General features: G+C 47.9%; 1 protein-coding gene across 1 annotated transcript in view; it reads right to left on the minus strand.

Moving 5' to 3' along the window:
• Positions 1-2004: 2004 nt before the first annotated feature.
• The window catches only part of WNT3A (Wnt family member 3A), an 85920-nt gene continuing 76922 nt past the window's right edge, over positions 2005-11002 (minus strand). Inside the window, exons 3-4 of the mRNA XM_086467431.1 lie at positions 5450-5715; positions 2005-2484 (exon numbers count right to left, since the gene is read on the minus strand). Coding sequence (XP_086323557.1) covers positions 2005-2484; positions 5450-5715 — 746 coding nt within the window. The remainder of the gene's footprint in view (positions 2485-5449; positions 5716-11002) is intronic.

Raw genomic sequence — 11002 nt, forward strand, 5'->3', positions numbered from 1 at the left:
ACGCCATGACTCAGAATCATCCCTTGGAGGCATCATTTCCTCCTGTTTTCTTTCTGATGGGATTAAGCTCTATTTGTTCCCTACCTTCTCTGCATACTCCCTCCTTTGGTTCCCAGGAATAAGCTGAGATGCAGGGAGAGAAGAGCTCTCTCATTTCTCTACACGGACATCCAGGTGTGAAGTACCCAACAGCCGTGATCACATTGCCATGAAAAGTTTCTTGTGGGTCACTGTGAGTTAGAACATGCCTCATTTCCCTTCTTGTACTGAAGAGGAAGAAAAAAATGCCAATCCATTGTCCTTTTCCCAAGATAAGAACCCAAAGGTATGGGTAAGGCAAAAAGGACACAGGTCAAGTGCATCTGAGGCTAAACAGGCTGCGACTCCATGCTCGATTCACCAGTCATTTATGCCAATATGGACCAGGAATAACTCAAGCAGAGTCACGGCGCTGTAAATGCCAAGGTGATGGGCTGAGATTCACAGCTGATACCCACGTGGCTGAAGGAAGCCCTGATGCCCACGGAGGAGGTGAGAGCTGTTTCTGTAAACTGGCAATCCTGACCTGAAATTGGAAGTAGAGCAGCATGCAAAAACGGGGAGTCAGAGGTGAGCCAGCGCTGCAAAGCTGGCATTTGGCGCGGTGTCCAAACTCGCCCAAACTCTGGGCTGGTTCAGAGTCTGGGTTTTGTGCATTTTAATCTGTGCCACTTTTAAAGTCGGGAATGGATGTAGAAATCAGGTGTGGAACAAAATTCGGCTTGAGTCTAAAACTTTTCCAAGTTGGGGGGTGGTGGTGATGGGTCGGTTCACCGTCATGTAAATTAGTGGGTGACAACCAGTCCTTCAGAGTCATGTTCCTGACAGACTTGTGGTCTAAAGCTTTTGCTACGTGCCCAGGGGCAAGCCTGCATGAGGTGCAGAGAGTGGATAGACTAAGTGCACTTTCTGCTGTTGTGGCAGCGTTCTCTAACCAGGTGGGAGGGCTGAATATTTTCCCTTTCCTCCTGTATGGGAACATTCTGGGATGCTGAGGAGCTGGATGTCCTAGGCCCAGCAGCGAGTGTCCAACCCCAGAAGACTCTTTCTGCACCACATGTTTCTAAGGAAGTCTCGTTGGCTGAGCCTTGTACCAGGCCACAGCTGGAGCAACATATTCATCCATGGAGCTGTCTCCTTCTCAATGCACACGCTGAGTCCTCTTCACTTCACATACCAGGCACTGAACTTTTCCGTATCATGCACATCGCCTGTGGGGCAACAGGGCATTTGCAGGAAACCATCAGCAGTTCTTTCTCTTTCTCTCCCTCTCCTTCTCCCTCCCTCCCTCTCTACAGGTGTCACCAAATCCTATGTCCAACTGGCAGAAGCTACTACGCTAAGAAGCTCACGCGAAGAGCCTGCCCACTCTACAGCTCTATTATATATTTGTAGACTTCTCTGGTATCAGGGCAAAAGCAAAGGAGTATTTGCATTATTTTTTTTAAAAAAATCCTTAATTTATCCACTTTTATTTCTTTTGCTGCTGTTGTTGATGCTCATATTGTACAAACTCTGGCCATTTGGGTACGTAGATAGATCTCAGAAAGCTTAATGCTGCTGTCCAACGCAGCCTCTGCCTGGCTGAGGGAAATGGAGATACTTAGGAAGGTGTAAGTCTTTCAAAAGGACACTTAATCACACGAGTCACTTCAGGTGGGTGAGAGCAGAGCAAATCCATGCTTTTGCTAATGCTCTTCTTTCCAGCTCTGTGTTGTCAGCTGTTGAAAAACTGCTGTCTTCTACAGGAGGCATTATTAGGGCGTAACTTGTGTGACTGCCAGATGTGCCTCGGGATAGCCCAGAAGTCATTAGACCTATTCTATCCAGCCAGATTTAGCCTTTTTTAAAGTTTTTGTTCTTTTAATATGAAAAAAAGTAGACTTCTCTCGTGTCTGCAACCTCAGAGGAAGCAGGCTCAAATCCGTTTCTCCACTTGGAGCCCAGCGAAGGGTTTTGCCTGCTTTATTTGCACGTGTGGACATCGTAGACTCGTATGCACTCCTGGCAGCGGACATAGCAGCACCAGTGGAAGATACAGTGGCACTTCTCTTTCCGTTTCTCAGTCCTCGTGTTGTGCCCACGTCCGCAGCACAAAAGGTCGCAACCATCAATCCCGTGGGAAGTGACATTACAGATCCTGTCACGGGTCCCGAAGGAACCTGTCTCAGGGTTGGGCTCACAAAAGTTTGGTGAGTTCTCGTAGTAAACCAGATCCTTCTCGGTTGGAGCCTTGAAGAAGTTGTATTTGGGCCTGAGAGTCTCAACCCAGCCACGGGATTCTCGGTGTTTCTCCACCACCATTTCAGAAGCGCTGTCGTACTTGTCCTTGAGGTAGTCACCGATGACCCTGAAGTCTGGCTGAGACCACCAGCAGGTCTTCACTTCGCAGCTGCCTGAGAGGCCGTGACATTTGCACTTGAGATGCATGAGTTCAATAATAGACTGAAAAAGAGGAGAGGAAAGGCAAAGAAGAAGGAAGCCATTAGCCTGTAATCAAAACACGTATTTCATTCTGATGTTTTGCCAGGATTTCCTAAAGAATTGCAGCGTTTTTATAGATATATTTACACACTCGTGAACAAAAATCACCTTATCCTCCAGCCAATGCCCTCAACAGATGTTGGGTCTAAGAGAGATAAAACCCCTGCAACTGGATTATTTTCAATGACTATCTCTGATTCACACCCACATCTACCAAGTGCTTTCACTAAGGATTGAAGAGTTTTCTGTGTGTACTGACTTTTGCCTTATCAATGTGCAGCACTGTCACCCAAGAACACAATTCAGACACATCTAGGCAGAGAAGCGACAAACACACAAACCTACTAAACCAATGTATTCATAAATGAAATATACAGCTATTCCATTAGAAATTAAAGAAATATGAAACGTCCTAACTGTCTAGCACAGCATTCCGTCTTTTACATATGTTTCATGTTTACTTAAGCAAACAAGGTCCTAGCCTTGCTGCGGCTATGTTCAGAAACCTGAAAAGTAATGTATTTTTATTTTTAAGCCAGGCTTGTGATTCTTCTAAAACCAAAGAAAAAAAATAGCAGCCCAACTTTTGATTTTGAAAGGCTCAGACTTCAACATAAAACACTGCCCTGGAATAAATGGAACGGTGATTATTGATCCCAGAAGTTTGCTATTCACTTTTACCTCTTATGAAATTAGTCTAAAGGTTTCTAGAGGTGTTGCCCTCCAGTATTCTGAGGTGGGAGACAGCCTTATGCAACTTACTTGATAATCTGCGTTTTCAGACTGATCAGCAAATTTCCAGGTACGTGAACAGACTAGTGCCAGCCTGAGTCCAAAAGATTTGCCATGAATCAGCACCTTGGTGTTCACCAGGTGCTTTCCTGTGTTATTTACGGAGTATCACCCGCCGCAAAGGAGGTTGTAATTAGCGATGAGAGAGAACCACAAAATGTTTGGTTCATATAATCACGCTGAACTTAATCAAAGCTTCTGGCATAGTGGTAGGGTTTGAGCTCATATGGGAACTAATATGAAACATTGCCTATGGCTCAGGTTTAGCTGGAAACACTTGAGTATGGAAGCCTGGAAGAGCTACCCCATGAGGGCTGGCACGGTGAGAATGGAAAACACTACTGCTTTATAAAACAGTAGGATTGCAGATAATCATGTGACATCTGCTCCCTAATCTTTGACATCTGTAAAATGTCTGAAAATAACTCAGTGTCAAGTAACAAGACATATAGTAAGAAGACCTCTGCAGGCCTGCATTCACAGGGATGTTTTCTCAAAGCTCCATTTTTCCATGGATTCTTACTTTAAGGCGAATCCCTCCTTTCCGCTCTACCCAGCTTGTCCACAGCCCTATTTATCTCATTACCTACCCCAGCAACTGCCACCAGCAATGCATGATACCTTGGAATACCTGGGATAATTCAGGCCAGTGCTGGACGAAACCACATTATTGCTCGTAGTCATCTGCATTGCAGGCAATTTTTGTTTCTGGTGGTATTTCCCTTGGAAAGGTTGTATTCCCTATTTCAGACCAGCTCTCCTGTGGTATGAGGTGGGATAACTCCACTTGGGTTTGATGGGGTCTGCCTGAGGAGCTCACAGAGAAGTCCTAGCCTGCCTGAGGACAGTCGTTTCCTAGAACAGTTCAGCTGAGGTGGCTTTGCTATAGCTCACTGCACAGTCAAATGTCCACCTAGACACGTGTAAGGCCTTCTGCTGAAGGGACAAGACCATATTAATCTATTCCACTGGGGTGAAAGTTTACTTCCCAAACATCTCAAGTTCACTACATGAAAAAAAAATGCTTTTATCTCAGAGAAGCTGTGGCATGGTCTCCATTAGCGGGAGTTTGTGGTTCAGTTTCACAAATTGTTTCCCATAGATTACATCCTTCTGGCATTTATGGGCTACTTTTGAGATGAAAAAGAGAATGTCCTCTTACTGGTGTTGTTCCACCTTATGGAAAAGATTCACTGTGTATGAGGCAGTCACTGTGATGAGGGCAAGGTTTTGTGCTTTCTGTTTCCTTATACATTTCACTCCATGACTGTTTGAAGCCAAAACACATTAGCTGGCTTTAGGGCATGGTCCAAGTTTAATCAGGAGGTACCAAAGTCACATTCCCTCTTATTTTATTTAAATATTCCCAGGGAAATGGAAATGTTGAGAAGAGGGGTGGTGAGAAATGCTTTCCTGCTCTTCCCCACCCTCAAGCCTACAGAGCAGAATGGTGATCCCAAGGGAATGGACAGTTGTGCTTAAACTAGGATTCAGCTGCCTAAACAGATACATCTAAGGCCACTTGTGAGCTCCAGAGGTGTCTAAGGCATCAGTCCCAAGATGGTGGAGGACCTGCAGGAGACACACAGTCTTTCCCAGTAGCGGCCCAAGGACAGGCTGGATACTTCAGGGTATCTCAGTTTATACTAAAGTGCATTTGCTTAAGCAGCTGAATCCTCCCCATAAACCCTGGTCCATCTCTCTTAACTTCAGATGTCTACAGTACGGACATCCCTGGCTGTACAGCTCACCTTCGTCCTGCAGCCAATGGAGAGGAACAGGCACAGTTGGGGCATCATTAGCTGAGCTATTACAAATGTCTCCCTCAAGCTGGGATGAAATCCCATGCTAGACCTGTCTGACTCGATCCATTCTCTATAAAAGAAGTCTGGACAACTGACTCCGAGGTAGACATTTACATCTGGGTGGGTGAATTTACTTATAGCTTTCATAGATCAGGGACCTCGATCACCTCCTTGACAAGAACTATCATAGGGCAGGTATCATCGTTTCATGATGTAGAACTGCCCAGTTTTATGTTCAGTTGTTTCCCTCGGTTCCCTCACACTGTTCATTACGGCAGGTAAGAAAAGATTGATGGGAGATGGAGAAAGGTGAAACTAAATGTCCTTACGGTCCTTCCAGCTTCATTGTTGTGCCTGTTCATGGCTGACCGAGCATCTGGTCTGTTCTCTCGGGCATCCGCAAACTCCCGAGACACCATGCTCCCAAACTCCACGTCCTCGCTGCAGCCCCCCCATTTCCAGCCTTCCCCAGGAGAGCCCTTGTGGCGGGTGTCACAGCCGCAGATGGTGGCCGAGCCCTCGGCGCAGGATCTGGTCACCGCGAAAGCCACTCCAGCAGAGGCAATGGCATGGACAAAGGCTGATTCCCTGGTAGCTGTGAAAGAGAGAAATCAATGAATAGTGGCCAGTGAAGGGACCACACATGGCTTTGGTCAGCCCTGTGAACACCCTCTCTCGAGGGCATGGCAGAAGGCTGGGAAACTCTCCTCTTCCCTATGGGTCCAGCTTGGACCTCCTCCAAAGACATTTTCTTCCACTAGGAAATAAGCTCCTGTCTAGACAGGACCAGGCTTGATTCGAGGCCACTGAGGTCAGCCAAGAAGTTCTGACTAAGGTCATTCATCCTAAGGCCTTAGGTTAGGGCCATGGCAAAACAAAAAGCAGTGCAAACCTGAGTTTCAGGGGTCATATAGAATAACTATATGGTACTTTGTAGGCAATGCACCACATACCCATACCCTGAGCTGCAGTCTTGGCTTCAGATGCATGGAATCTGGGCTATGTTCTCATAACGGAGAAAATGCAGGTCTACACTTCATGACAGCCTCCACCCATAGTGGTGGGACCCGCACCAGGTAAAGCACCTCGTCCTCCTTGATTAAGAGAGCTGCTGATGGCTGGAAGGTAGGAAAACGGCCACATTCTCCCCAGTCCACACTATGTTAACTAAACATTGTCCTCACCCTCCATCCTGAGGCCACCTTCTTTCTCCTAGGCTATCACTTCGAGTCAGTGTTCAATATATGGCATCTTGCACCTATCCAGAGTTTTTCTCACTTGCCTAATGAAGGCCCCTGCAAAGGGGGCTGGAAAGGAGATTTCCTCTTCTGACCGTTGCCTCAGGATGGTGGATGGAATCAGCCAAAAGATGTCATGGTTAGGGTCTGAGGAACACTAATAGAGACCTTCCTTCATAGCCTTTCATCCTAGCTAAAGCTGGGTGGGGAAGGGCAGCTCAGCATTAGCCTGGCCTTCCTGGATGCCAGTGCTTTTTCTACACCATGCCAAAATGAAAACCAAACATTTCAAACTGCTTTGCAAATGGGGAACATACCAAAATATCAGTTTTTATTTCCCTCCTCCCCCGGTTTTAGTCTCATTATGTTTCTTCACTCACTGGAAATGGCCCTGGAGTTCAACACCACACCTCAGAAAACACTACTGCAATGCTTTTTTCCTTCTGCAAAATGACATTTTTCTCATGAATAGGGCTATTCTCAAACCTTTGAGGCAATTCTAAGACGACACAATGATTCTGATAACCGGCCTCCCTTAACCTCCTGTACCATTCTCCACACAAGCTCACCTCGTGCCTATAGGCCAGCGAGCCGAGAAAGCATGTTGTGTCTGACACCTTTCAGATGATGGAGCTAGGACAGTGTTGAAATATGAACGGATCCATAAAGGCAGAAGGTCAGGTTTTCAGTTGATGCAGCTTCGCCAGCTTCTACTGAGCTGTGCATCAGCTGACGAGGTGCCTACTCAAAACCGCTCAAACCTTCCTTACATCATATTTTGCTGATCTGAGCTTTCCCTGGGCATTTTAGCTTAATCTTTGCCTTCTAGATGCTTCCAGGCTTTACTAGTGTGAAAAGAGTTTAATATACCAAGCCAAAAAGCCAACAAGTTCTCAGGGAGAAACCAAAACTGCATGCTTGCAGAGCAGTCATGGCTGGATTGAAGGCTTAAGCAAGAAGTTGTGCTTCGCTTTGCTTCGCTTTGGGAAGACTACCAAATACAACAATATGCAAATCAAATAACGTGCATGAACTTACAAGCCGAAGGTATGAGCAATGTCCTGGAACATGTTGTCAATGTGCGTCGTGAGGTTAATAAGTCACCGAGGGCTAGAACAAAAAAGGAAAATGCAGGAACCCTCAGTTCCACAACGTGATTTTGAAAAACCCTTGGTCAGCATCTGTCCAGCCTGGAGGATCCCAGCTTCCTGCAAGTGGTGACCATACAGTTCCTGAGCTGTGTGAAAGCTCGACTTTTGAGCATGAACAGACGAGTCTAGACCTAATAGGACTGGGGACTTGGCATCTTGCACTTGCCTAAGCCCAGGTGGGATCCAGAAACCAAATCTGGGGGATGGGGAGATTTGTATGGTGTTTCCAAGGACATTGACAGCCAGCCTGGAGGTCTGCGAAAGGCAAAGGCTTCTCATAGAAGCCAGTCAGATAAGTGGGTAGGATGATTGCCATTACCCTCTGGTAGGGAGGTAGAGGGTGTAGTACCTAACCAGAGAATAGCTAACACACTTTCCACCTCCTCCCATTGTAGCCTAACTAATCTTGAAACCTTTCCATAGAATCATAGAGTGGTTTGGGTTGGAAGGGACCTTAAAGATCACCTCGTTCCAACCCCTTTGCCATGGACAGGGACATCTTCCACTAGACCGGGTTGCTCCAAGCCCCATCCAACCTGACCTTGAGCACTGCCAGGGAGGGGGCAGCCACAACTGGGAAAACTCTTCCAGTGCCTCACCACCCTCACAGGGAAGAATTTCTTCCTTACATCTCAATCTAAATCTCCCCTCTTTCAGTTTGAAACCGTTACCCCTCATCCTGTCACTACATGCCGTTGTAAACCATCCCTCTCGGTCTTCCCTGTCGGCCCCCTGTAAGTACCAGCAGGCCACTGTAAGGTCTTCCTGGAGTCTTTTCTTCTCCAGACTGAACAACTCCAACTCTCTCAGCCTGTCTTCACAGGAGAGGTTCTCCAGCCCCCTGAGCATCTTCTTGCCTCCTCTGGAACTCGCTCCAACAGGTCCCTGTTCCTCTTATGCTGGGGGCCCCAGAGCTGAACACAGTACTCCAGGTTGGGGTCTTACAAGAGCAGAGCAGAGGGGGAGAATCACCTCCCTTGACCTGCTGGCCACATTTCTTCTGATGCAGCCCAGGATACAGTTGGCTTTCTCGGCTGCGAGCACACATTGCAGGGTCATGTTGAGCTTCGTGTCAAGCAACACCTCCAAGTCCTTCTCCACGGGGCTGATTTAAATCCGTTCTCCCCCCCAGCCTCTACCTGTGCTCAGAATTGCCCCACACATGCGTAGGACCTTGAACTTGGCCTTGTTGAACTCCATGAGGTTTGCACAAGCCCACCTCTCCAGCCTGTCCAGGTCCCTCTGGATGGCCTCCCTTCCCTCCAGCGTGTCGACCGCACCAAACAGCTTGATGTCATCGGCAAACTTGCTGAGGGTGCACTCAATCCCGCTATCCCCAACAAAGATGTTAAATAGTCCCAGTCCCAATACCGACACTCATCACTGGTCTCTACTTGGACATCGAGCCATTGACTGCAACTTTTCGAGTGCAACCATCCATCCAATTCCTTATCCAGCGAGTAGTCCGTCCGTCAAATCCATGTCTCTCCAATTTAGAGACAAGGATGTCATGAGGGACAGTGCCAAATGCTTTGCACAGGTCCTGATAGATGACCTTGGTTGCTCCTCCCTTATCCACCAACACTGTAACCCTGTCATAGAAGGTCACCAAATTTGTCAGGCATGATTTGCCCTTAGTGAAGCCATGTTGGCTGTCACCAATTAACTCCTTATTTTCCATGTGCCTTAGCATAGCTTCCAAGAGGATCTGCCTCGTGATCCTGTCAGGCACAGAGGTGAGACTGACTGGCCTGTAATTCCCTGAGTCTTCCATTTTTCCCTTTTTAAATATGGGGGTTAAGTTTCCCCTTTTCCAGTCAGCAGGAACTTCAGCTGACTGCCACAACTTCTCAAACGTGATGGACAGTGGCTTAACAACTTCATCCGCCAGTTCCCTTGGGACCCGTGGGTGCATCTCATCAGGTCCCATAGACTTGTGCACCTTCAAGTCCTTAGTTGGTCTCAAACCTGATCCTCTCCTTCAGTGGGTGGTTCTTCATTCTGCCAGCCCCTGCCTTTGCCTTCTGCGACTTGGGCGGTGTGGCTGGAGCACGTGTCGGTGAAGACTGAGGCAAAAAAGTCATCGGGTACCTCAGCCTTCCCCACATCCTGGGTAACCAGGTTTCCCATTTTCTTCTGGAGATGGCCCAAATTTCCCCTAGTCTACCTTTTATCATCAATGTACCTATAGAAGCTTTTCTTGGTGCCCTTGACGTCCCTGGCCAGATTTAATTCTGTAAGGGTTTTGGCTTTCCTGAACTGATCCCTGGCTGCTCGGACAATTTCTCTGTATTCCTCCCAGGCTACCTGTCCTTGCTTGCACCCACTGTAGGCTTCCTTTTTGTATTTGAGTTTGTCTAGGAGCTCCTTGTTCATCCCTGCGAGCCTCCTGGTGTTTTTGCCTGTCTTGCTCTTTGTTGGGATGCATCCCTCCTGAGCTTGAGGAAGGTGATCCTTCAATGTTAACCAGCTTTCATGGGCCCCTTTTCCCTCCAGGGCTGTATCCCATGGTACTCTACCAAGCAGATCCCTGAAGAGGCCAAAGTCTGCTCTCCTGAAGTCCACAGTAGCGAGCTTGCTGTGTGCCCTCCTCCCTGCCCTAAGGATCCCGAATCCACCATTTCATGGTCACTGCAGCCAAGGCTGCCCTTGGGCTTCATGTTCCCCTCCCTGCTGGTGAAAAAAAGGTCCAGCATAGCACCTCTCCTCGTTAGCTTCTCTGTCACTTGGAGAAGGAAGTTATCACCAACGCATTCCAGGAACCTCCTGGATTGTTTATGCCCTACTGTCTTGTCCCTCCAACAGGTATCAAGGTGGTTGAAGTCCCACATGAGGACCAGGGCTTGTGAACAGGAGGCTGCTCCTATCTGTCTATCGAGAGCCTCATCCACTCTGTCTTCCTGGTTGGGTGGCCTGTATCAGTTCCCCACTATAATGTCACCTGTCCCTGCCCTCCCTTTAATCCTGGCCCATAAGCTCTTGGTTGGCTCCTCATCCATCCCCAGGCAGAGCTCTGACAGATGTAGTGGCTAAAGCACATTGCTTGGGTAGGTTAGCTCTCACGTCTGAGTAATCACCCCTTCCTCTGCTCAGGAGGAGAGACCTGATCCAGGCCTTTGGCAATTTGGGAAGGTGCTGTAGGTGCTGAACTGATGTTTGCAGACTCCGTGGAGAGTCGGTGTACCTTGACATGCTGGGACTGAAAAGAAAGCACCTACAGCCATTGTATTTGTTCAGAAAACCTCCTCCTGGGTAGGTATGAGAGGGGTGGCCTTGGCTTAAGAGTCCACAGGTTGTGGATCCACAGGATCCCGCAGGAGCCGTTAGCTCAGAACAGAAGCGTTTCTCTGTGCATACAGGTGCAGAGCTTACCAAAACCCAGGGAGTTCCGGCCAACCCAGCCAGCCAGTCTGCAGAATTTCTGCATTTTCCAGGACTTGGTTGCGCAGCTGAACAAGGAGTTCCAGGAGGACAGCTTTGGTTGTAGATACCA

Source organism: Leptosomus discolor, chromosome 6, assembly GCF_034619465.1.
Source record: "Leptosomus discolor isolate bLepDis1 chromosome 6, bLepDis1.hap2, whole genome shotgun sequence".
In the NCBI taxonomy this organism is placed as follows: Eukaryota; Metazoa; Chordata; class Aves; order Leptosomiformes; family Leptosomidae; genus Leptosomus; species Leptosomus discolor.